The sequence below is a fragment of the Ovis canadensis genome, chromosome 3 (genome assembly GCF_042477335.2).
Source record: "Ovis canadensis isolate MfBH-ARS-UI-01 breed Bighorn chromosome 3, ARS-UI_OviCan_v2, whole genome shotgun sequence".
NCBI lineage: Eukaryota > Metazoa > Chordata > Mammalia > Artiodactyla > Bovidae > Ovis > Ovis canadensis.
In genome coordinates this window covers 220,787,731-220,815,547 of record NC_091247.1, presented here as the reverse complement: position 1 = coordinate 220,815,547, position 27,817 = coordinate 220,787,731, and the positions used below count along the sequence as shown (strand labels likewise).

At 43.2% G+C, this 27,817-nt stretch overlaps 1 protein-coding gene and 1 non-coding gene across 12 annotated transcripts in view; one reads left to right on the top strand and one right to left on the bottom strand.

The window, feature by feature from the left end:
* BCL2L13 (BCL2 like 13) overlaps window positions 1-23,806 on the bottom strand; it is a 47,974-nt gene extending 24,168 nt beyond the window's left edge. For 5 of the 11 annotated variants that reach the window (XM_069585955.1, XM_069585959.1, XM_069585958.1 and 2 more), the window contains exons 1-2: window positions 23,633-23,803; window positions 15,470-15,640 (exon numbers count right to left, since the gene is read on the bottom strand). In XM_069585955.1, the coding sequence (XP_069442056.1) occupies window positions 15,470-15,590 (121 nt within the window). In that variant the 5' untranslated portion in view covers window positions 15,591-15,640; window positions 23,633-23,803. Of the gene's footprint in view, window positions 1-14,457; window positions 14,573-15,469; window positions 15,641-23,632 lie in introns of those variants that run through there. The other 6 variants (XR_011256203.1, XM_069585966.1, XM_069585957.1 and 3 more) reach the window with 4 other exon arrangements.
* Window positions 18,868-18,939, top strand: TRNAE-UUC (transfer RNA glutamic acid (anticodon UUC)). Its single transcript has one exon. It is a non-coding gene; the product is annotated as a tRNA-Glu (tRNA).
* Window positions 23,807-27,817: the final 4,011 nt, after the last annotated feature.

The following is a 27,817-nucleotide window of genomic DNA, read 5'->3' as shown; positions in this document are numbered from 1 at the left end:
TATGGGGCTTCCCTTATGGCTCAGCTGGTGAAGAACTGGCCTGCAATGTGGGAGACCTGGGTTCGATCCCTGGGTTGGGAAGATCCCCTGGAGAAGGGAAAGGCTACCCACTCCAATATTCTGGCCTGGAGAATTCCATGGACTATATAGTCCATGGGGTTGCAGAGTCAGACACGACTGAGCAACTTTCATACACACACACCCCCAAAGAAAAAGAAATGAAAAAAGGCAAAATGATTGCCTGAGGAGATACAAATAGCTGAGAGAAGAAGAGAAGCAAAATGCAAAGGAGAAAAGGAAAGATACACCCATTTGAATGCAGAGTTCCAAAGAACAGCAAGGAGAGATAAGAAAGCCTTCCTCAGGGATCAATGCAAAGAAATAGATGAAAACAATAGAATGGAAAGACTAGAGATCTATTCAAGAAAATTAGAGATATCAAGAGAACATTTCATGCAAAGATGGGCACAATAAAGGACAGAAATGGTATGGACCTAACAGAAGCAAAATATATTAAGAAGAGGTGGCAAGAATACACAAGTATAGAAGAACTATACAAAATAGATCTTCTTGACCCAGATGACCACGATAGTGAGATCACTCACCTAGAGCCTGACATCCTGGAATGTGAAGTCAAGTGGGCCTTAGGAAACATCACTATGAACAAAGCTAATGGAGGTGATGGAATTCCAGCTGAGCTATTTCAAATCCTGAAAGATGATGCTGTGAAAGTGCTGCACTCAATATGCCAGCAAATTTGGAAAACTCAGCAGTGGCCACAGGACTGGAAAGGTCAGTTTTCATTCCAATCCCAAAGAAAGGTAACGCCAAAGAATGCTCAAACTACCGCACAATTGCACTCATCTCACACGCTAGTAAAGTAATACTCAAAGTTCTCCAACCCAGGCTTCAACAGTACGTGAACTGTGAACTTCCAGATGTTCAAGCTGGATTTAGAAATGGCAGAGGAACCAGAGATCAAACTGTCAATATCCGTTGGATCATCAGAAAAGCAATAGAGTTCCAGAAAAACATCTATTTCTGCTTTATTAACTATGCCAAAGCCTTTGACTGTGTGGATCACAATAAACTGTGGAAAATTCTGAAAGAGATGCGAATACCAGACCACCTGATCTGCCTCTTGAGAAACCTGTATGCAGGTCAGGAAGCAACAGTTAGAACTGGACTTGGAACAACAGACTAGTTCCAGATCGGGAAAGGAGTACATCAAGGCTGTATATTGTCACCCTGCTTATTTAACTTACATGCAGAGTACATCATGAGAAGTGCTGGGCTGGAAGAAGCACAAGCTGGAATCAAGATTGCTGGGAGAAATATCAATAACCTCAGATATGAGATAACACCACCTTTATGGCAAAAAGGGAAGAACTAAAGAGCCTCTTGATGAAAGTGAAAGAGGAGAGTGAAAAAGTTGGCTGAAAACAACATTCAGAAAACTAAGATCATGGCATCCGGTCCCATCACTTCATGTCAAATAGATAAGAGAAACAATGAAAACAGTGACAGACTTTATTTATTGGGCTCCAAAATCACTGCAGATGGTGACTGCACCCATGAAATTAAAAGACACTTGCTCCTTGGAAGAAAAGCTTATGAGCAACCTAGACAGCATATTAAAAAGCAGAGACATTACTTTGCTAACGAAGGTCTGTCTAGTCAAAGCTATGGTTTTTCCAGTAGTCATGTATGGATGTGAGAGTTGGACTATAAATACTGAAATGGATGAGATGGTTGGATGAGTCTGTTTCTGTTTTGTTCTATTTGTTCATTTGTTTTGTTTTTTAGATTCCATATATAAGTGAAATCATACGGTATTTGTCTTTGTCTGACTTCCTTCACTTAGCATAATCCCCTCTAGGCCCATCCATGTTGTCACAGATGGCAGGATTTTATTCTTTCTCAGTGGCTGAACAGTGCAGTTGCTCAGTCGTGTCCAACTCTTTGCGACCCCATGGACTGCAGCACGCCAGGCCTCCCTGTCCATCACCAACTCCCAGAGTTCACTCAAACTCGTGTCTATTGAGTCGGTGATGCCATCCAGCTGCCTCACCCACTTCAGTATTCTTGCCTTGAGAAGCCCATGAACAGGACACAAGGCTGAAGAGCATTCCGTCGTGTCTGTGCACCACACCTTCTTCACCCACTGATTCGGCTGCTGGCGGACACTGAGGGTGTTTCCAGGCCTAATGACCGTCAGCAGTGCTGCAGTGAGCACGGGGGGCGGGGGGGTGTCAGCTCAGTCGCTCAGTCGTGTCCGACCCTTTGCGACTCTTTCGGACTCTTTGAACCAAACCTAGCTGAACTATTCAGCCACTAAAAAGAATGAAATCCTGCCATCTGTGACAGCATGGATGGGCCTAGAGGATATTACGCTAAGTGAAAGAAGTCAGACAAATACCGTATGATTTCACTTATATATGGAATCTAAAGAAAACGAAACAAATGAACAAATACAACAAAACAGAAACAGACTCACAGGGAACAAACAGGTAGCTACCAGAAGGGAGAGGAGTGGGGATGATTAAAAAAAAAAAAAAAAAAGAACGCTAATTAGCCTGCTTGTGGCGATCACTTCACAATGAATGTTTATGTGAAACCATCACACTATATACCTTAAATATACGCAACTTTTGTTAATGATTCCTAATAAAGCTGCTGAGTTTTAGAAGTGCATAAAACAAAAAACAATCTTATGCAAAATTTGAAGACAATGTATCCTATGAGGAGGGTAATCTTTATAAATTCTTGTCAAGCATAAAAATCTATCTTGGCATATGGGCTTTTTGTTTTATTCTGGTAAAATACACCTAACAAATTTTACCATCTGTATCATTTTTAAGTCTACAGTTCAGTGGTATTAAATACAGTCATAATGTTGTGCAGCCATCACTGCCATACACTTCCAGAACTCTTCATTCTGTAAAACCGAAAATTCAGACCCATGAAACAGTAACTCTCCATTACCTCCTCTCTTCAGCCCTTGGCAACCACCACTGTGCTTTTGCTATGTAAGTCTGACTACCTGAAGTACTTTACCTGACTGCAATCAAACAGCGTTTGTATGTCAGGGACAGACAGACTTATAATAAACTAAAGTTGGTTATAATTAAAACAGGCTTTCCTTTTAAAAGTAATTTGTAGTTCAGACGGCTCTACAATGGCACTAATATAACTACACTAGTCAGTAAAGTGACTTCCAAAATACATGCAACATTATTAAAATAAGGCAAACACAAATCAGAAATTTACTGTGGGTCAATCTTATTTCTTTCAAAGAAACTCTCTCTCTTCCTTCTGGCTTTCTGGAAGGCATCTCCACAGAGGGGAAGGAAAGCTTTCCAGCCAAGCACTCCAGTTCATTACACAGGACCTCAGGCAAGGAAAACAGCCTTCTCGAACCCGTGCTGTTACTGACACAGGAAAACAATACCTGTCACAAAGGGAAGCTGTCAAGGGCGAAGAGGTAAGTTCCACCACATCAAAAATGCTCAACAGGGGGCTCCCTCGTGGTCCGGGGGTTAAGAGCCCGCCTGCCAATGCGGGGACCCGAGTTAAACCCCTGGTCCAGGAGGATGCCACATGCTGCAGAGCGACCGAGTCCGCGCACAGCGAGTGCTGAGCCTGCGCTCTGCGGCCACGAGCAGCCTGAGCACCACAGCTCGAGAGCAGCCCTGAGCGCTGCGACCAGAGAAAAGCCCTGCAAGGCAGCAGAGGCCCAGGCAGCCAAAATTAAAGAACACTCCACAGACAGTGACCCCACTCTCCACCCCTTCTGAATCGCTAAACGTTGCTAACGCTGCACAGTGTGCACAGAATCAGCTGCCCATGGACCCCTAACTAACGGTGTTCACGCAGAACCTGCTTTCAGTACACTCCAAGTCTGGAGCAGCAGGAATAAACTTCAGTCTACGTCATGCCGAAGCATCTGCTTCAACACCAGCAGTTACTCTTGTTCTCCAACTGCTGCAACAGAGAACAGCTTAGGGTTTAATATCAACTGATCTAAAACTAAAATGTATCTTTTCCTGAACACATGTCCAACAGAGTTTAATTAATTTGTATCAAAAAATGCAGAAGAAAAGTTAACTTTTTAACTATAAGGGTACATTTCACAATAAATTCATCTGATACATTTCACCAGGACGCTACAGTCCTAAATACCAGAAGGTTCCTGGTGTTCTACCTTTCCCAATGTGACCTATCTCTAAGGGACTTGACTTCAGACTTCCTCCGGGCTCAAATAATCTCTGCCATGCTCAAGAATGTAAGAATTTTGGTCAGTCACTGCCATGAGCTACAGCAAACACAGTGCTTTTAAGAAAAATTCTTCAAACATAATTCCACAACAGAAGCAGGATAAACACCAGGCTGAAAAGCTTGAGTCAGCCCTTTAAGTTATACAAAATCATCTCAAACTCAATATCTGCTAGCTTGCTCCTGACCTGTCCTTACTCAGAAATAGACTCTTGCCAGTCAATACAGCCTGCCAGATAAACTTATTATAAGGTTTCCTCACATAAGAGGCAGTACCTCCATTCCACGCATTCTAGAATTTATCCTCAAATTAAGCTGGATCATCAGAAAAATCCCCAGACGGTATCAACTATCTGTTTCAACTGAGTGCACTTCAGTGCCATTTCCTTAGCTTTTATCCAGAATTCCACAGAGACAAGAGTTTTGAAATGTAACACTGTGTTTGATATTGACAGTTTCTACTGCATTTCTTTGTGTCCTATGTAATAAAGCTCTACGTGAAAAACAATTCTCTTAAAGAATAACATTCCCCTTAAAATAGCAATAGCTGCTTCTGGGAACTAAATACAGTAGTTCCCTTTGTGGGTTCAGCTAACCGCATCAGCCACAGTCCCAAATACTGCACAAAAAATTTTAGAAACAAAATTTATTAATTTTAGACTGCACACCATTCTGACTAGTGTGATGAAATCTGGTGGGATCCTGAGACCTGAGTCATAGTCGTCGTGTCCAGACCATGTAAACTACCCACCCATTACTACGGAACACGCAGCATCTGGCACCACATGAGAATCCCGGAGCACGCTCCCAGGGACAGGAGGAGCTACTGCCCACCTCCACTTTGCTTTGGCCTTGCCTCAGAACCAAGTTCACTGCTCAGTGCTAAGACGACTGTACAGGACCCTGCAGACAACACACCTGTGATCTGCTGCTCCCACTATGGAAACGTACAGTCTTCCTATTCTGATTTCATTACAACTTACTTACTTCCATTATGTCCTAATTATAAGCCACATTAAATGACACATGGTGTAAAATTAAAAAAAATTAATTCCTCTTCCCACCGGTAGACACTCACTGCCAATTTACTCACTAACAAAAAAAGGCATTTTTACCTAACTTGGACTCTTCCTTTTCCTGGTTATTTAATTCTGTCCACCCTGCAAGGACCAATTTCTCTTTTTTTGGCGATGCCACATGGCTTGCAGGATCTCAGTTCCCTGACCAGGGATTGAACTAGGCCCTCAGGAATGAAAGTGCCAAGTCCTCACCACTGAACCACAAGGGAACTCCCTGCAAGGACGAATTTAAGTCTCTACTTTTCCACAGTATCTTCACTGACTACTTACGTATCATTGACACTGAACGTGTACATCATTTAATCTGTGCCACGCAGTCTAATACTTAAATATATACTGTCTTGTACCAATGATTTTATAGTTCATTATCATCAGTCTGACCTGATTACAAACTATTTGAGCTAGTCCCTTGGTCCTAGACTTGTGTCAAGTAAAGACTAAAAGAATACACAAATACTTGACATCAACAGCTGTCACTGTCTCTGTGATGAAGACTCAAAGGATTACAATGTATAACCCGACAAGCTTGCTGGGAAGAAGGGACACAAGAAAGGAGGCAACAGAATGAAACTTATTAACAGATTCAGACGGATTTGTAAAAGTTATCAGCATATTTTGAGGCTACCTCAAATATTTTAAAAGGTTAAAAGAAATACAGAAAAAGAGTAATCATTTAATGGAAGAGAGTAGGAATACAGGCCAACCACACACACAGGACAGTAACGAGAACATTTATGGTGCCAGCCTGTGACAGAGGAAACTGCGGAGGAGGGATGGCAAGAGTAAGACCTCAGCCATCATCTCATGTTCACGAAGGTCTTCACCAACGTCTGAATCACAGAATTTTAGATCCGAAAAGGTCAGGTTAGTCCACCCATCTCATACAAAGAATATGGGACTTAGTAAATTTAGATGGCTCGCCCAGGCACAAATAAATTATACAGAAATCAGATTAGAAAGTAGATATTCTGATAAGAAACATTATTACTAAATTCAAAAACATATGATTACAATTTCTGAAGTATAATGAATTAAAAATAAGGAATATATGAATGCTTTATTTGCCTTCTGCCTCTTAGGAAACTCTGCATGCCTAAAACATATACACATCCCCACACCCATCACACCACTCCCAATACCACCACCACGCCACAAAGAAAATGACAATAATGTCTTGGTTACCATACGCCTCATCCTGTCAGATTAAAGGAAAGCAGCTGATTAAAGGCGTACCTATTCTCATGAGACTAATGTGACGCTAATCACACACGACAAGTTGTCATACTTGATAATAAGCCATGTGGAAACCTAAACCAGTAGAAAGTTTACTGCTGTCAGGATACAAAAGGCTATTTCTTCAGCTAACCAATGACATAGACAGAGTCACTGATTTTCTTTTAATCAACCCCCACTCCACCCTGACTTTCAAAAGCACAGAGCTACACACAGGACCAATGTAGCATAAATCCTGCACTATAAATCCAGAAAAATATTTCAAAGATAAACAAACTTTATCACACTTAAATCCCACCCACCTCAATGTCAAAGAAAGGGTCAGGTGACTCAGCAACCATCATATTCCAGCCCCAAAAGGCACTCAAATGAGTATCAGATCAACAAGCTTAGAACAGTTTTATGTATGGCCTAGACCTCTGAGAGCAAGAATGTTTTCTAAATCTATGGTTCCCTAAATGGGGGCACATTAGAAGCACCAAGAGAATATTAAGCAATAATGAAGCAACAAGTGAAGACACCGATTCCCAGGCCCCATGGAGCACCTGGTGCAGCAGGTGTGGGGCAGTGCTCCACGATCTTTGTTTTGACAGGAATGAAGATGTTCAGACTAGACAAGAAAGTCCAGTGAGCACCCACTCAGAGTCTGGGTTCACAGTAGTCAGGATCAAACATCTCCTGCTCCTCACAGACCCGAGAAGAAACTTAAAAAGCGCACAACCCCAGGAATAGGGAACTGAACCAGAACCTGGGATCAGATTATAAGACTGGTCTGAAAGCTGACCTGAGATGGTGATACTCTCCAAACTGACCTACGGAGTCAGTGCAATCCCATCAAAATTCCAACTGCCTCTGGGAATGGACAACTCAGTCCTGAAATTCAAACAGAACTGCAAAAGACAGAACATGGTCAAAGCAATTTTGAAAAAGAACAAGGGTGAAGGATTACTCATACTTCACAATTTCAAAACTTACTACAAAGCTGTAAGCAGTCAACATAATGTGGTAATGGTGTAAGAACTGACATATAAACAAGCGGAATCTGAGAGCCAGAAATAAACCCATATATTTAAGGTCAAATGATTTTTGATAAGGGTAAAAAGATATTCAATGAAGAAACCTATAGGCTTTACAACAAACGGTGCTGGAACAACTTGATATTCCTACATAAAAGGATGAATCTGGACCCCCATACTTCACATAAGAAAATTAATTCAACAAACAATAAGGTCCTACTGTACAGCACAGGGAACTATACCCAATCTCCTGGGATAAATCATAATGGAAAAGAATATAAAAAAATAATGCATATATGTGTAACTAACTCACTTTGTTGTACAGCAGAAATTAGCATAACATTGTCGATCAACTAACTTCAATTTTTAAAATTTTTAAAAATTCCTGAATGGTAATAAAACAATTAATTCAAAATGGATCAAAGATCTAAACTGAAGAGCTAAAAAGTGTAAAGCTCTTGGAAGTAAACAGGTGAAAATATGTGTGACCCGGATTAGGCAATTGTTTCTTAGATATAACACCAAAAAACTAGAAATCAAAGAAAACATAAACAAACAAGATTATATTAAAAATTTAAAACTTCTACATGTCCGAGAAGAGACAAAGCACAAAATGGAAGACACTATCTGGAACTATATATATGTATATATCTCTTATAAGGGTCTGCTATAAAGAATTCTTACAATTTAACAACAGAAACACAAATAACCCAATTTTAAAATGGACAAAGTATATGAATATTTCTCCAATTATACAAATGGCCACTAAGCACATGAAAAGATGTTCAGCATCTTTAGATATTAAGTGAAAGAAAGTGAAGTCGCTCAGTTGTGTCCGACTCTGCGACCCCGTGGACTGTAGCCCACCAGTCTCCTCCGTCCATGGGATTCTCCAGGCAAGAATACTGCAAATTAAAACCACAGGGAGCTACCACTGCGCACCACCAGGATAGCTATAAGCAAAAAAATACGAACAACAGGGACTGCTCCAACAGCCCAGTGGCTAGGGCTCTGTGCTCCCAATGAAGGGGGCGTGGGTTCAATCCTAGGTCAAGGAACTAGATGCCACATGCCTCAACTAAGAGGCCACATGCCTCAACTCCTGCACACAGCCAACTAGGGCCCTGTGCTGCCAGGTAAGTAAAGACTATTTTAAAACAAGAACAGCAAATTTGGTAAAGAAGCAGAGAAATGGGAACCCTCTTATACTGCTAGTGGGAATAGTACAGCCCCTTTAGAACACACCTTAGTAGCTTCTAACAAAGCTAAACATACTCTCACCATAAGCTCTGGCAATCATGCTCCTCTGTATTATCCAAGAGAGTTAGAAACTCACATCTATACAAAAGCTGCACAGAATGTTCATCAGAGTTTTATATGTAACTGCCAAAACTTGGAAGTAACCAAGATGTTCTTCAATAGGTGAATGGATAAACAAACTGTGGTACATCCACACAATGAAATATTACTCAGCAATAAAAAGAAATGAGCTATCACAAGGAGATACCACTTCTTACTCATTAGGAGAACTGCGACAAAAGGGCAGAAAACAGCAATGCCGGTGAGGGCGTGGGGAAATCAGAACCCCTGGGCACCGCTGACTGGACTGTAACATAATGCAGCAACTGGGGAAAAAAGGGTGGCATGTGCTCAAAACACTTACGCGCAGGATGACCCAGCCATTTCACACCTGGGTGTACGCCCCAAAGAATGGCGAGCTGACACTCAGACCATCCGTACACCAATTTCTATCACTGCGTTACTCACCACCGTCAAAGGGCAGAGACAACCCAATGTCTACCAGCCAGATGAATGGGTAAACAAAACAAGCTTTCTACACACAAGGCAACAGAGTCAGCCTTAAAAAGGAGAAAAAGTCTGAAAAATGCTGCGACACAGGTGACCCTGACAGACACGACGCTAAGCAAAACAAGCTGGACACAAGAGGCCAGACACTGCGATTTCACTCCAGTGAGACTCAGAGAGACAGAAGGAGAACAGTGTCTGCCTAGAGGGGGAGGGGAGAGTAGAATGGGGGATCAGTGTTTACCGCTGGATGAACAGCCAGCCAGCACCACGACATGCATTCAACAGTCACATTACTAATCAACAGACACGAGCCTACTCTCCTTCCTAACCTAAGACATGTCTTAGTGAATCCCTATTAATGACTACAACAGCAGGGTGCTCTGTATTAATACAAGCAAAGTTGGACGTAACAAGTTGTTATTTGGGATCACATACACAAATCGGCAGGACTTCTGCTAGTCAGAATATATAACGTTGAACACATTCAACACAAACTAACGGAGTCCAGTCGAGCTGACAACGTTTGGAAAAGCACAGAGTTAACTATTTAAGGAGAAGTTATGCACCCAGCACATGACTCACTGAGGAAAAAATGAAAGACATTTCATGTGACAGAAATATTGAGTAATGATAGGGCCACCTTCTTTAGCCTCTTTTTCTCACACCTATTGCTTCATGAACTTGAAACCAAACCCTAACCACACTGCACCAATGCACGCTGCAGAGGCTCTATTTATAACAGCAGGGCACAGAAGGGAGACTCCCTCAGGCTTCAGATAACAAACTGGAGAGCAAAGCAGCAGAGACAGCAGTTAGAGCCCAAGCTTCCCCGAGAGGTCAGCACACACATCTGCATTTACATACAGTACTGTGTACTTGGGCTTAAGGAAGCAATACAAGGGTGACAACCAAATTTCAAAAGCAAAACAGAGACATCAAAGCAGGTAAACCTCTCAGATCTACAAGATTTGGGTAGAAAAAAGTTCTACGCTCACGCAGAAGGAAAAAACCTGATTAACACAGGCTCACATAAATGCGTAGGTCTTTACAAACTTAATAAATCACAGGGCTTGAAAAGGCCTGGTTTTTGTGGACTGTGAAGTTTGTTACAGTTAAAAAATATCATAAGTAAGTGGAATCTGGGTAGATGGGAACATATGTACGTATTTGAGTAACCAACTCATCTAGTTTGCCCAGGACTTTCCCAGTTTTACTCAAGCCTGGGCAAACTGGACAGCTGGTCACCCTAATGTGCATACAGGGGAGACACACTAATGAGGACAGGAACCTAGGCTGCAATAATAAATAAAGGCGGTGACTTCAGCAACTTAACCCAAAGGTGCATCCCTCCTGTGTGCGTGTGCGCCATATCTAATCTGGGGACTGGAGGCAAGACTGTGTCCTGCGGGTGGCGGTGTGCTCCCGTGACTGCAAACTCAGGGAACACCTCTCCCCCTTCAATCAGCCTACACACACCACAGGCAAGGGAAACACAATGAGGAGAAGGCACACTGGCCCTTAAATGCCACAGCCTGGAAGTGACACAAACCCCAGCACCTGAGTTCCACTGGCTAGGACCAGTCTCATGGCCCTGCTTAGATGCACTTTCCTTCATGCCTCAGACAGAAAGAGAAACAGGTCTGGGGAATCATCAGGAACCACTGTCACAGGAAATCCAGAAAAACATCCACTTCTGCTTCACTGAGTATGCAAAAGGCTGTGACTGTGTGGATCACAACAAACTGGAAAATTCTTAAAGGGATGGGAATACCAGACCACCTTACCTGCCTCCTGAGAAATCTGTATGCAGGTCAAGAAGCAACAGTTACAACTGGACATGAAACAACAGATGGGTTCAAAACTGGGAAAGGAGTACAACAAGGCTGAATACTGTCACCTGCTTATTTAATATATGCAGAGTACATCAAGCGAAATCCTGGGCTGGATAAATCACAAGCTGGAATCAAGATTGCTGCGAGAAACATCAACAACCTCAGATATGCAGATAATACCACCCCTAAAGGCAAAAAGTATTAAAGTCTCTTGATGAGGATGAAAGAGGAGAGTGAAAAAGCTGGCTTAAAACTCAACATTCAAAAAACCAAGATCATGGCTTCTGGTCCCACCACTTCATGGCAAACAGATAGGGAAAAGTGGAAACGGTGACAGATTTTATTTTCTTGGGCTCCAAAATCACTTCGGATGGTGCTGCAGCCATGAAATTAAAGATGCTTGCTCCTTGGAAGGAAAGCTATGAAAAACCTAGACAGCGTATTAAAAAGCAGAGACATCATTTTACCAACAAAGTTTTGTAGAGTCAAAGCTATTGTTTTTCCAATAGTCATGTATGGATGTGAAGGTTGGACCATAAAGAAGGCTGAGTGCCTAAGAATGGATGCTTTTGAACTGTGCTGCTGGAGAAGACTCTTGAGAGTCCCTTGGATCAAACCAGTCAATCCTAAAGGAAATCAACCCTGAATATTCATTGGAAGGACTGATGCTATGGCTCCAATACTTTGGCCACCTGATGCAAAGAGCTGACTCACTGGAAAAGACCATGAGGCTGGGAAAGACTGAGGGAAAGAGGAGAAGATGTGTTAACAGAAGATGAGATGGTTAGATGGCATCACTGACTCAACCGACATGAGTTTGAGCAACTCCGGGAGGTAGTGAAGGACAAGAAAGCCTAGTGTGCTGAAGTCCATGGGCTTGCAGAGAGTTAGACACGACTTAGCAACTGAACAACAACAACTGTCACAGGGGCAACTCAGCTCAAGTGAACAAATTAGTAGGAATATGCATGGCTCATTGACAGTCTAAAGCGACAGTCGCCAGGAGACGCAACAGGTAACGGGGCCTTCTGCAGGGTAGACTGAGGGAAAAGAGCACCTGTGGGCTCCTGATGTGAGAGGTGATGTGAGCAAGTGCAGCTTGCTTGTGGCCTTCAAATTACATGATGGAGAACACAGGAAATGAAGGGGAAAATCAGGAGACATTTCTTTCAAAACCTGAGGCAGGATTTAAAGAAAATGGGAGAACTGTCACAGAACTCTAACAGTTAACAACAGTAGACAAAGAAAGAGGAAGGAAGCAGAGATGAGAGGTAAAGGATGACTGTAATGTTTCAAGCCTGGAGAGCAGGTGGTTGAGACTCCGCATTTCCAATGCAGGGCGTGTGGGTTCAATTCCTGGTCTGGGAACTGAGATCCCACCTGCCGCATAGCATGGCCTAAAGAAAGGAAGTGATTATCTGAAAAAAGACCAATTAGTCTGTCTGGGACTTACTCACTTGACTGAATCTGGGGTGCTGAGGTCAACACTGCAAAATTACTATCCCTGTTATGCTAATTGAGATTCTACTGACAATTACCTTAATCAGGTGTTACATGAAATAATGGATGGCTTTCACTGCATGTAAACTGGAGGGGTGGGTGGCTGGGAGGGGTGGCCTGCAGGAGCCCCAGCATCCCTGTGTGTGCCGAGCATGACAAACTGAAGGCTAAGTTCCTCGGATCGAGCCCTCTCCATGGCTGGCAATGAAATAACTAGGCAGGTGCAGCGACCACATGACTGCTCGCTCCTTTTTGGTTCTGCAGCTTGACTCTGGACAATTTACAAAGGTAAATAACCATTAGCGGTAGGGGGAAGCAACATAAAGAACTGCTCTTCACTACCCTCTCTACAAATAATGTGCTGAGTTACCAGACCCACTGCAGGTTGAGCACATGCAGACAGATGGTAGACGCCAGCCAGCACACGTGTTCAGGGCGTGTGCCTGCCAAGAGTCAGTTATCGTTCTCCCAGGCTATCTGTTATATTGGGAATACTGGGACTTCCTGGCAGTCCAGTGCTTAGGACTCTGCGCTTTCAATTTGGGGTCAGGGGTAGGGGTAGGTAAATCCAATATAACCAGTAAACCAGTATACAGTATAACCAGTAAAGTTATACTGGTCACTGAAATGGTATAACTGACTTAAAATTACAGATATCACTGAAGTATGATATGTAGTGAGGCTTGCTGAAAGCAAAACTATGTTTTGTGAAGCTGCTTTTAAAAATACCACCTTAAGTTAGCTGTGAGAGAAACAACTGTAATAGAGGGGAAAAAATCATGAAAATCTAGAACGTCTCTTCAATGAAACTACAAATGCTTCTATGTGCTTACTCCATGCTGAGCATAAATTTTAAGGTGCACATAATAGATATGGAAGTTTAGTTTATGGTAGAAAGAGGACATGGAATTCCAATCAACAGATTCATATTCAGAAAGAAAAATGCCTTGACCATACACCAAAATTACTAAGTAAATGTACATTTATTAACATTTTAACTAAAATTTCTTGTAACAACCACTTTGTTAAGAATTCCTTCTTGCCTTGACTTCTTCAGTAAAAGCCCTATTACCAGTGTTAGTGACCTAGATAAAAGGGGTCCTGTGGTAAACCAAAAACTGTATCGCAGTCTATCGATGTTTAAAAAGATGGAAACGTTTAGACATGCAATAATGGAGATACAATACAAAAACATGTAAACATGATAAAATGGTGGGGGAAAAAAATCACCACAATCACTGTGATCAACTGTTACAACTGTTCAAAAATCCTGCAGCAGCGCTCGGTCGCGTCCACTGTTTGTGGCCCCGTGGACGGCAGCCCCTCTGCCCATGGGATTCTCCAGGCAAGAACACTGGAGTCGGGTGCCATTTCCTTCTCTGGGGGATCTTCCCGACCCAGAGATCAAACCCAGGTCTCTTGAATCTCCTGCACTGGCAGGTGGATTCTTCACCACTAGTGCCTCCTGGGAAGCTCTTGAAAACTATGCGAATACTGAGTAATATCAGAAGACAACAGAAAGTAAAACAGCTGCTGTCTGAGTTTAGGGAAATAATAAATTAAATATTTGGTATATTATTTAAATAATAAATTTTAGTAGGAAAAAAATTTTCTTTTATCGTGTCTTTGAAGCTATTTTGATGTAATTTTGTGTAAGCAGCTACTGAGCTCAGTGAATTCAAAATATGATTTGATGTTTAAAACGCAACACACCCTCGAGTTATGTGTCGGCATTTCCAAGCTCTGTTAAGACGTCGCTGGCCATTCCTGTAGCTGGGATGGCTCCGGGGTCCCATCTTTTCTGAATCTCGGCAGGACACTTCCTGAGCTAAAACAGCAGAAGAGAACGACCTCCATGGCCATAGTGAAATCCATGATGAGAATACTCAAGAAAATGATGCTACATCTTAACAAGGCAGACTGACTCAGACTCTAGCAAGCTTCGTCTGGCAAATTAAAATACAGTACAAAGAACTGTGCTACAAACTCTCTAAGTCTGAGAGATTAATCCACCGTTTAAATCTAATATCCTTACTACTATATGAAGAACAGATAAATAAGGACCTACTGTACAGTGCAGAGAACTATACTCAGTATTTCTAACGACCTAGAAGATGAAAGAATCTGAAAAAGAACTGACATTTACCTATAACTGAATCACTGCTGCACACCTAAAACTAATACAGCATTGTAAACAAGCTATACTTCAATTAAAGAAACTTAATATCCTTGAAAAAACATAATTCTAAGAACTTGTTATAAACTTCAAAAATAATTATTTAATTCTAATCTGTATCCTGTTAAGTAGGAAATCTCCAAAGGCAGATGTAGTTCTATTTATTTACATGTATTTAGTATGTTTTTTACCTCTACCAATGGCAATCATTCAAAATATTGAGCTGGTGGGCCTCCCCTGGTGGTCCAGGGGTTAAGAATCCATGCTTCTACTGCAAGGGGCACAGGTTCAATCCCTGGTTAGGGAATTAAGTCCTCTCAAACCAAGTGGTGCAACCAAAAAAAAAAAAAAAATCAAGCTATTAAAAAAAAATTAAAAGTCATGCTTCTGGGAATGGATCAGGGGTTGGGAAGGGACAGAGTGAAGTGTCAGTCTTTAAGAGCTGAAGCATTATTCAGACTCATAGCCATGGCTATACAGTGCTCAGACACACATTTTGGCACACATTAATTATTACTACTTAATTCAACCACAAGCCAAAGACGATACCTTGGAGTGAGGAAGCATGCTGCTCTGGCAGCTTCTCCTGAGAGAGGAGTCCCAAGTAGCTCAGAACCACGTACTTCGTTTCATAGTGAAATCCTAGAGGCACGGTAGTTGAGGACGCCATGGGGGTGGCCGGCAGAGCTCCGAAAAAGTCTACTTACAGATGTACAAAACCTAAAACCAGAAGAGTATTTTTTTAGTGTACAGTTCATTACACACCGAGATGTCCCGGGTGGCCAGTGGTTGGGAATCCACCTTGCAATGCAGGGGACCTGGTTCCACCCCTGGTAGGGAACTAACACGCCACATGCCCCAGGGGCAACTGAGCTCTCACAACACAACTAGAGTCCAACTCGAGAGTCCTGAGCTATAACGGAATATCCCGAGTGCCACAACTAAGAGTTGATGCCGTCAAATAAATAAAGTGTTTTTTTTTAAAGTTTGTTACATGCCAATACATTCTCCCATTAACTCCAACCATTCAACTAAATACCAAAATAAATATTTCTCATACTTATCCTTGGTAATCTTTAAAAAACATAACTTCAGTTTACTTACAGTGGGAATGCATGTACTCAGATTTCAGGCCAAAAGCACACTTCCCTTTCTCTCTCCCCCCAGTTACCCTACTTTCACCTGTGTGGCAAGAACAGTAGCTCTGCCCTCTCTTTACGCTGCACCAGCCCCCAGCCAATATGTTCTCATTCTTCTACTATCAAAGCCTTCACATTCCTGCAGGGTCCATGGTGTGCAGCTGCAGGTGACACCTGCCGTTTCCTCCGCAGTTTCGCGTGCCACACGACTAGTCTGAGCCTGAGCAGTGAGACAAGCTGTGTGTGCAATGGGGTGGTGGCGGAGGGTGGGGAGGAGGGGGTGTCCTCTCCTTGCAGACTTCCTCTCACCTCCTCTCTGGACTTGAAATACGACGATGGCAGACACCTCTCCAGGGGGCAGCACAAGACAGGAGAGACCTGGGCCCCTGAATGGCGCTGCGGAGCAGAGCCGCTCTGCCCGCCTTTACCGCCCGCCTCTGAACTCTTCCTCAAGTCAACTTTATTCCGAATCTCTTCAGGAGGTACTTTAACTTATACCCTAATCAATGCGAGTCCAACTCCACTTCTCTAACTGTACCCAACTGTTTTACCTACCACGTACCCCTGTTTTAAAGACCTATTCTTTTGGCAGCTTTCAAATATATCATGCAGAATTATACATACTATGCTCACCAGGCTGCAAGTTACAAACTCAGGATTTATTTATATCATGATCACTTTGTATCTTTTAACTCCTACTATGTATCGTAACAGTCACTGCAAACCAAAGTGTTTTATTAAGGTTTCCAAACAATTGTTTTCTACTTAAAGCAATGATACAGACTGTTTTAAGATCTTAAGAAATATCTGATAAAAGAAAAACATTCAGATAACCAATAATAGGAAAAAGAGACAGGGAATGTTGACAAAATTTAAGATCTGTACTAAACAAACTAAGATAAATGAATAAACAATGAAAGAAAGTATGGAGAATTTGAAATACACAGAATAAAAGGGTGACTATATAAAGAGATTAAAAAGAATGAACATAAAAGTCTAGTTTCAAGGGGAGAAAGGAGTCTGAGAACAGAGACAAAGGGTCTGACAATTCTTTAATTTTGTCACAATGAAAGAGACTTAAGCATGCTTACATTCAGCAAAAGCTGATGAGAAATAAAAAGAGAGCAAGGAATAAATTACTAAGTAAAGTTCCGAAAGAGAGGAGAACAGAGGAAATCAACAACAAAATTTAACCTTTGCAAAGTCTCAGTTGTTTTTGTTAAGAGGAACAAAGAAGTACTCATCTTCTGAATAATGCTTTAAATTAAAAAAAAAAAAAGATGAATGTTCTAGAATTTGTTATAATCAAATTTCTTGTATTTATCCAGGCACCCAGTGCAGCACTGTTTACAATAGCCAAGCCGTGGAAGCAACCTAAATGTCCACTGACAGAGGAATGGATAAAAATGATGTTGTGTTTACTCACACACACACACACAGGTGCATGCATGGACTGGAATATCACTCAGCCATAAAAAAGAATGAAATCATGCCATTTGCAGCCGCACAGATGCACCTAGAGATGATCACACTAAGGGAAATAATTCAGAAGAGAAAGACTAATACTGCATGCCATCACTTATATGTGGAATCTAAATCATGACACGAGTGAACTCAGCTATAAAGCAGCAGCAGACTGGCAGACACGGAGAGCAGGCGTGCAGCTGCCGAGGGGGCAGAGGGAGGGCTGGGGTGGATCGGGACTTTGGGGTTTGCAGATGCAAACTACACTATAATGGATAAACAACAAGGTCCTACTGTACAGCACGAGGAAGTATACTCCCTGTGATAAACCACGATGGAAAAGAATGTGTACGTATGCATAACACTCACTGTGACGTACAGCAGAAATTACCACAGAGAACACCTGACTGGTTCAGTTGGGAAAAGAGTACAACAAGGCTGTATACTGTCACCCTGCTTATTTAACTTCTATGCACAGTACATCATGTGAAATGCCATGCTGGATGAATCACAAGCTGAAATCAAGATTGCTGAGAGAACTATCAACAACCTCAGATATGCAGACACCACTCAAATAGAAGAAAGTGAAGAGGAACTAAAGCCTCTTGATGGGGATGAGAAAAAGGAGAGTGAAAAAGCTGGCTTAAAACTCAACATTCAAAAAACTAAGATCATAGCATTTGGTCTCATCACTTCATGGCAAATGGAAGGGGAAAAAGTGGAAACAGCGACACGTTATTTTCTGGGGCTCCAAAATTACTTCGGACAGCGACTGCAGCCATGAAATTAAAAGACACTTGCTCCTTGGAAGGAAAGCTATGATAAACCTAGACAGCATATTAAAATGCAGAGACATCACTTTGCCAACAGAGGTCCCTTTAGTCAAAGCTATGGTTTTTCCAGTACTCATGTATGGATGTGAAAGTTGGACCATAAACAAGGCTGAGCACCGAAGAATTGATGCTTTCAAACTGTGCTGCTGGAGAAGACTCTTGAGAATCCCTTGGACAGCAAGGAGAACAAAGCAGTCAATCCTAAAGGAAATCAACCCTGAATATTCACTGGAAGGACCGATGCTGAAGCTCCAATACTTTGGCCACTTGATGCAAAGAGCTGATTCACTGGAAAAGACCCCGATGCTGGGAAAGATAGAAGGCAAAAGGAGAAGGGGACGAAGGAGGATGAGACAGTTAGATAGCATCACCTAGTCAATGGACATGAATTTGAGCTAACTCCAGGAGATAGTGAAGGACAGGAGCCTGGTGCGCTGCAGTCCATGAGGTTGAAAAGAGCTGGACTGACGTAGCTACTGAACAACAACAGAAATTCCACAATATTGGGAATTCCCTGGTGGTCCAGTGGTTAGGATTTGGTGCTTTCACTGCCCTGGCCCAGGTTCAATCCCTGGTTGGGGAACTAGATCGGACAAGGCACATGGTGTGGGAAAAAAAGAGAAAGAAATTAACACAACATTGTAAATCAACTATACTACAATAAAATGAATTATTTAAAAAACTCCTTGTATTTATCAGAAATCCACATCTCTGAAGACACTTTTAATTACACACCAACCCAGATGCTACAGACGAAGCATCTAGGATTTTTAATCTAGTGCTCTTCAAATTTCCTTAGAAATCCCAACTGCCTAACCATAAATGCCATAAAGCCGACCAGAGTTGGGCATGACTTGGCGACTGAATAACAAAGGCCATCTTAGTCATGACTTCATAATTCTCCACCTTCCAAACTCCCCATCCTATGCACAAGGAAGTCCTCAGCCGTAGTATACATGTCAGCAGCCATACATCCACATGGTTGATGAATGCTTCTGTTACACTTACTGATTCACACTAAGGAGGAAGACGGTCACACACATTTAAGTCATTTCAGTTTAACATACAGTCTTTAAGCTTCACATGTGTGTCTGACATCCTAGTCATAAACACAGCACACCCAGAGGTTAAAATATCCGTCCAGCTCCTCTAACTCTGCCTAAGCTGCCAGTTTCAGAGCACTGGGGCAGCTCCTTCAACTGATGGGGCAGGCAGACCTCAGAAACACTACTATGTGTCTACAACACCGGGAATATAGCCAATTTTTATAATAGCTGTAAATGGAGTGTAACCTTTAAAGCCTTGGAATCACTACGCTGTATAACTAACATATAATATTACACATCAACTTCAATTAAAAAGACATGCTATTTTATGTCCAGTGCACTTGTATTCGGTTACAATTTCTCAAAGGCACCGACAATATGCCAAGTGTACCCTCAGCCCCCCTACTGGGTGCTCTGGGAACAGGGCACCCACTGCCTCTGGCACACTCTATGCAGACTAAAGTCAGCATGCTGAACCAAGGGCTCCTGCGTTTCTAACACATACCACAAATTCCCCTTGCACGAGACCTCCACTGCTGAAGTACTGTCACAGAAAATGTCACAGAAATCCTCCACACCGGAAGGAAAAAGTAGCAGTCTCAACTTTATTAATGGAGAGACAGAAGTAGACAATTTATCTGCCGAAAATTAGAAGAGATGGTGAACAGCACAACCACCTGGCGGAGAGCACTCTCCTCAGTTCTGACCTCGCAGGGCTGCACCCTTCCAACACACACCTCCTGCAAGCCTGGCAGCGTGCGGCGTGAGAGGACACAGAAGTGAAAATACTCCCACGAATGACAACAGGAAGAAACGGTAGAAAAACAAGGCAATGTCCCAAATATCAGACGCCCATAGTAGCGAAAGAAGCAATTTCGTCAATTTTGAGAATGGGGTGGTGGCGGGGAGGGAGGGGGACAGGTTAAAGGAAAAGGACACGTGCTCTGAGCCCGGCAGCTGGTCTTCCTGGAAGCAGGGGACCACACTCAGGTCCAGTCCACTACTACCTCATCCACCAGAGGACGCTCCTGTCTGAGACAGCTCAAGCTTCTTTCCAATGATGAGAAAGACACAGCCACTGTTACTCTTTACATTCCATCTAGAACACCTAATTCAAAGTAGGTGTGAGTATTCTTGGTGTCAAGAAATGATTACACACAAGAATGCTCTTCAATACAGAAACTCCTGTTTTTTGCACAATTCTAACAAGCTACTGAATACAGCTGTGCTGCCCAGCCGTTTCTCTCTCTGCCTTACACCTTTAGTTTGCTCCTCTCTCAAGGTACAGGTAGCTGTCAGCCAGACGGATGGCCCGAGGAAGCCCAGGGTAACTTAATCCGTGTTTATACATAGGCAATCCTTCATTAACAATGTCAAACCCACAATCTCACAATAAACAGTTTGCTTTCCCTAAAACTGGATTTCTACTATGAAGACCAGTGCAAACGCCAGGACAGCAGTGTAGGAACTGGGTATTTTGTCTGAAGGGTAGCCAGAACGCCTACAGCAACCATTAGATTCTGCTTTAAAACCTTATGAGAAGCAAATATGCAGCAACTCGGGTGTCTTGCAGCTGTTTCCCAACCTTGGCTCATCATCACCACCTTGGCTGCTATTACAGACAAACTTCTAACACCCACCTCAGAAATACTGACTTAGAATATCACACCTATACTGTATTTCTTAACCCCACAGAACTGTTAATACAAGCACAATTACAATGTAACATGATGTATTTATATTATTTTAGGAAGCTTTGTTTTTAAGACCATTTCCTCCCACTGAAATAAAATGGTAACCTTATTATATTGTTAAATACTCCCATATGGAGTTGAGTAGATCTATAATCCCAGTGTATAAAGAGAAATGTGAGAGACCACAGATAATTCAGTTATAAACGAAATTAACAGTTTTTGATTCCCAGACTCCAGTCCCATTGGTGGTTTGAGTAAAGACTGTTTTTTAAAGCTCCAGAAATTAACATGAACTCCAATAACTTCACTTTTTTTCTTTTTAACTTCATCTTTTAAATCCATACTTTATTAGTTCTTGCAGAATTCTAGAAGTTTCTCCCAAAGAAAAGTTACATAATCCTAATAAATATTGTGAAACCGCAGAAATTTCACTGGGTCCAACTGAGAAACTCAACTAAGCATTTCATTTTAAAATTCAGCAGACACTAAATTATTTTAGTGTACATCATCACTTTCCAACTGAAACACACCTAATTGAAGAGGTCAGTTCAATCCTGTGTTAAGAGCCATCCACAAACGTCTCCACTCAGCAGCTGGCACACGAAGATAACGTGCTTACAGAGTAACGCCTCACTCTCACTCTCCCCACAAACATGTAGTTTGACTTTCACAGTAAGTAATCAGGCTTCCCATGTATGCAGATAATATGCATAAAAGGGAGATGTAACTGTCAGCTTCTCTGTTCCACTCCTAAGTATATGACAGAGAAAAGAAAACATACACTCTCCTGGCAAAAAAAAAGTTCACATGAATGGTCACAGCAGCAGTATGTAACAGTCAAGACAGTGGAAATAACTGCCCATTAACTGGTGAATCTGTAAAATGTGGTCTATTCATACGCTGCAACATTATGTGGCCATAAAAAGGAATGAACTGCCAATACCTGCTACAACAGGAAATGAAAAAAGCTAGTCACAAAACCCCACATATTGTATACTTCTGTTCCTATGAAATATCCAGAATTGGCAGACCTACAGAGACAGAAGGTAAAACAGATCTGCCTGGGCAGGAGAGTGTGGGGATAAAGAATGACTGCTACCGGGCACAGAGTTTCTTTCGTGGCTGTTGAAAACTGCAATGACAGTTCTACAGTCCATAACTATACACGTGCACGGCTTGATGGTACCTCAATAAAGCTGTTTAAAGAAAAAAATCAGCTATGCTGAAGATAACCCCCTCCTTTGAACCCTGTTAATACGTATTAATTAATAACTCCCGGTGAACACTCATGTGGAATAAGATATGTGTCAAAATCAAGTTTGAAAAACCACGATAAAAAAGCAGGACGGCAGGACCACAGTTAAAACTTGTTTTGCATGTCTAAAATGTTTCAGAAAAGAAACATATTCCTAAAACAATTATTGCAAATCACCTGTCCTAAAAGCTTAGCCGAATAAGATACAGAGTAAATATTGAGTAACTGATGTGGTAATCAGCACCTTTTCTCTACAAAACAGGTTGGACTCAACCACATGTATCTTTCAACAGAACTCAGCTACAGGGATACAGGACGGCATAAGTAAATTCATCATTTGGGAAAGAAAAAAACAAAAAAACAAAAAAACCCTGAGAATGGTACCTAACCAATTGGAGTAAAAGGATTTCAAAGTCCCTAACGGTCTATTATCAAGCGAAGCAAATTCCACAAAGGTTTAAATATTTGCAATTTACGGTGTTTTAAGTTTACCCAGCTGCATATGTGAGGTATCAACAGTTCACTATCAACACAAACACTTGCTTAGTTTTCTGGGTGACTGAAGGAAAAAAAAAAAGAAGGTACTAGAAGGGTGTGGCAACTCATCCAAGGTCACACAAGTCAGGGCATAGACCAGCATTCTGGTTTGGACCAAACCTCCCGGGGAAATCGCACTGACAGTTTCGCAGGACTTGTTTGTTTTGCTCCAAGTAGTAAAGGAAAAAAAAAAAAGGAAGCAGGGAGGGGACCGTCTGTTTCGCTTAAAACTTGCAGAGACAGCGAGCTGGCCCCGCGAGGAACGGCGCTCGTGCTGGCAGCGGGCAAACTCCGCAGGGCGGCGGCCAGGGCCCAGGACCTGCGGGCAAGCCTAGGCCTGGAAAGTTCGAGCACGAAGGAAAAACACTCAGGGACGCCCTGGGATGGTGGGAGAAAGACCAAAGGGAGAGACCACCTAGAGCGAACCGTGTGTCTCCACGGGTGGGAAAACTGAACATGTGAAATAATAATAACAGCAAATGACAGCGGCGTCGGAGCCGCCGGGAGAGGGACCGGGAACCTCAGGGAGAAGCCGCGACCCGGCTAGCGGGCGGGAGCCAAGACTCGAGCCCCGCGCACGCACCCCTCGCCCGAGGCCCACCCTCGCCCAAGCAAGTCTGCGGGGCAGCGGGTTGGCCTCGCGCCCTCAGCTTCTCACTCCGTCTCCCGCGTCGGCCTTCGGACACCTCCGGCGGCGCTGGGAGAGGGCCCGGCGCGGCCTGCCCGCGACCCTACTCCCCTCACCTGGCTCAGGCCCCTGCAACCCGAAGAAGTGAAAGAGGCGGCGGCAGGTGCTGCACACACGAACCCGCGGTTGCGGCGGCGGCGGCTGCGGCTCCGACCCGCTGCCCTAATCTACCGCCGCCGCCATGTTGGCGGGTGAGGTCACCCCGGCGTGCTTCCGTCACCGCCGGCGTTGGGGCGGGGCGCGGGCGCGCCGCAAGGGGGCGGATCCGCCCTCCGGAGCGGAAGTCTGGACCACAGAGGTTTGGTGGTGAAGGCCCACCCGCTTTCTCGCAGACGTGACCCGGAAGGACCACCCTCTCCTGGCCTACTCTCCACTTGGAGAGCAGCTCTATGGTTCCGCTGCCGGCGGCGGCCGCGGGCTGCTGAGAAGGAGGCGGCCTGGGATGGGCCCACCGTCGTGGGTGCGGAGGCGGGCAAAGCCTGCGGGAACAGCTGCAGGCGCAGCGTGTGTGTAGGCGAGCCGGCTGACGGAGCGTCGGGTCCTGGGAACACCGGCCAGCAGCACTGGGGATCTGGGTTTCGAGGGTGCGGAGCGGATGCGGGGCAGTGGGGGCGGCTCAGCACCGCAAGGAAGGCGCGCTTTAGCACCAGCCCCGCGAGGGAATCTAAGGGAGCCACGGTGTCTGCATGCCTGACGGCCCGGAGGAGGGGCCGAAGGATAGAAGGTCTTTGGGCAGTGTCCCTGCTAGTGGGGTCAGCGGGTTCTTTCTAGGGCGATGAAGATGTCTTTCGGTTGATTGTGCTGGTGGTTGAGCAGCTCTGGATACTCTTGAAGCCATTTAATTGTATTCAGTTGTAGACTTCAAGAAGATGAAGTGTATGTGAAGTATATATCTCAGTAAAGTTGTGAAAAAAGAAGTGATGAAAACCTGAATTGATGGGAGGGTGAGTCGCGGAATCCGAAAGAGGGTTGGAGTTAGTGTCCTAGGAGGCTTTGGGCCGGCGTGATTGAGGACTCGGGTGGTGCCTTGGCAGTGAAATCGGATAGGTTTGCCCTGAGTCGAAGAAGCAAGACCTAAAAATGTATACATACTTTGTGATTCCATTTAGATGAATTTCAGGAACAGGCAGAATTAACCAGTGGTTAATTGATTAAAAAGAAATCATCACTGTTGCCTCAGAGTGTGGGATTGACTAGAAAAGAGCTTTCACTAGGGTGATGAAAAGAGTCTTTATAGTATAGTGGTCACACAGGTGTCAGGACGCATCTAATTGTACTTCATAAGTCTATGTGAGGAAGGAGATAGATGGGCTCCAGGTTGACGTTTACAACGGCCTCCTATTTGCATTTCATGAGGCAGGCAGAAGTGGGCTTCAGATTACATACTTAAAACTAGTCTCCTGTTTGTCTTCCCTGAGACAAGAGATAGGTGGGCTCCAGTTGAGGAATTTACAATCAGCCTCCTGTTTGCCCTCCAAAATGGAAGTAACAACAGTCATAGCAATAATCAGGGTAATAATATGGCAAGGATAAAGAAGGTCAAAACCCTGTTTCAGTAAAAGATTAAGAGATCTCTGCCTCTCCTGTATTTTGGGGACAAGTGATACACCAGAAAGGCTCCTTGGGGTAAAAAGTCAAGGGATAATTCTAGGCCATAATGAGTCTTGCTTCTCCCAGAAGCCTTCACTTTGAGATCAGTCTTGCCCAAGGTGTGCGTGCGAACCCCAGGGGAGGGTCCAGAAACAAATCAACCTGAGGGGACAAACGAGATGATCAGCCTGAGGGAAGACAAAGACCCAGAAAACTGCCACCTTATAAAGGATTTAAACTTAACCAAAGACATGTCATTCTCTCTCTGAGTTCCCCTGTGTGCCTTTCCCTGTGTACTTTTCTTTTCAATAAACTTTTTACCTTCCTCGCCTGAATTCATTCTTAACTAGTTAGTTAGTCCCTGTTTTCCAGTGGTTAGGACCTTTGTTTCTGCTCACTGCTGCTTACTGCTCCTGTGTCCGAAATCATATGCAGTTCATTCTATGTAAATTTTAAAAAGTCATGTAAAATAATTCTGTGTAGTAGGTTGCCAATTTGATATATGGTAAGGTAAATTTTGGACTGTTTTCAGCTCTAGGGTTTGTTTTCACCCCTTTTCTAAAAAGTTTTTGAATGTATACAAGGATAGCACATAGGCCAATGGAATTGAAAGGTCAGAATGGTCTTTCATTGCTTTGCAGCAGAGACCAGTGGGGGAAGGGATAGTCTTTTCAGCAAACAGTGGTAAAATAATGTCATTCTTTTACAGAAATTACTTTAATCACAAGCAGTTCATGATTTTCAGAGGTTTTGGGGTTTTTTCCCAACAGATTTTAAGTGACACAGAGTCCTAGACTGTAGCCTGATGTGATTATAAAATCTAAACTCTAATTACATTCACTTTATTTATTCTTGTTCATCAGTTTATTGAATGCCTACTATTATCAGGCCGTGGCGTGTGCTGGATGCCAGGAAAAACCATGACATTGTCTCTGTTGTGAAGCTGACACTTTCGTTGAAAAACCAGATAAAAACATAGAAATAAAAGGGGGGGGGAGCTTATAATTGTGGTGTATCCTGAAGTAAACAAGGGACAGGAGTAGAAAAGTATGGGGAGAGGGTGTTGATGGAAAGCTCTCTCTAAGAAGGGGATGTTTTGAGACCTGAAGACTGATAAACAAGCCAAGGGGCAAGTGCAGGAAAAGATTTTCTCAGGTGAAAAGCTTGAGAACAAACCAGTAAAGCTCTGAACTGATGAGAAGGGAAGAGGAGTGATAAGATCAGTGAAGAGGCAGGGCCGGTTCAGGCAGCTCCCAAGAGCACATGGGAGCCACAGGAGGTTATAAATTGGGGAGTGGTTACAGGTCATTACTTTGTGCCATGCGGATGACTGGTTGGAAGGGGCGCAAAAATGTAAGCACCTAAGTTAGACTTTCACTACTTTCTGCCATCATTTTTTTCTTTTTAAAGTTAATTCCTCAACATTCAAAGACAGATGACCTTAGTTTCTGTGTGTGTGTGTCCTCCCCAGCAGACAAACTGAAGTCTGTCTATTCTGGTGACTAAATTTACAGATAAACCACAGACTGAGGCCTTAGCTTGGGAGCAGGTTAGACAAGGAGCATATCAACCATCTCTAAGTGACTAACCTGAAAGGAATTTAGGTCAGCAATTTGGGTGAAGCCATAAGGTAAAGAACCCACCTGTCAATGCAGGAGACAAAAGAGACGTGGGTTCAACCACTGGGTCGGGAAGATCCCCTGGAGGAGGAAATGACAATCCACTCCAGTATTCTTGCCTGGAAAATGCCATGGGCAGAGGAGCCTGGCAGGCTACAGTCCGTAGGACCACAAAGAATCAGACAAGACAGCACATAAATAAATAGGCTTATCTGGGAATGGGATTTTTGGAATTTGTCTGAAAAGCTGTTTTAATAAAACTTCTTCATAAGACCTAAGCTAATATAGGAGGAAATTGGATTTGGAAAACCACCAACTAGTTAATTTTGGTGTGTTACTCCTAGTAACTTTCACTTCTGCTTCACTCTGTGAACTTAACCTGGTTCTTATGGGGAGGGGGGGAGGTGCACAAAACGGAATGTTAAGTGTATCTGTATCTTTTATTTACAAAGAGAAGCCCTAAGGCAAATGTGACAAATGCTGATTCTCAACTTGATGGTGGTACATGTACATTTGAATTATTCTTTGTACTTTTCTGTATTTTTTAATGTCTTAGAATAATAATAAATCATAAAAATCAGCACACTGTTTTCCAGAAATCAAAAGCACACTTATCTGGATAGTGCCACATCTGTCCCAGACATTAATTTCATACGCGATTAGACATGTACTTAGGAAATGGCAACCCACTCCAGTGTTCTTGCCTAGAGAATCCCAGGGACAGAGGAGCCTGGTGGGCTGCCCTCCATGGGGTTGCACAAGGTCAGACACGACTGAAGCGACAGCAGCAGCAGTAGCAGGGGGTTTTTTTGTGTGGGTTTTTTTTTTTTTAATATTTATTTGATTGGTCTTGGTTGTGGCACTCGGGATTTTTTTTTAAATTGCAGCATGTGGGATCTAGTTCCCTTACCAGGGGTTGAACCCAGGCCCCCTTCATTAGGAGTGCAGAGTCTTAGTCACTGAACCACCATGGAAGTACCAAGACATATATTAGTTTGCTATTCTCACTCCTCAGCACCACGTATTTGCACA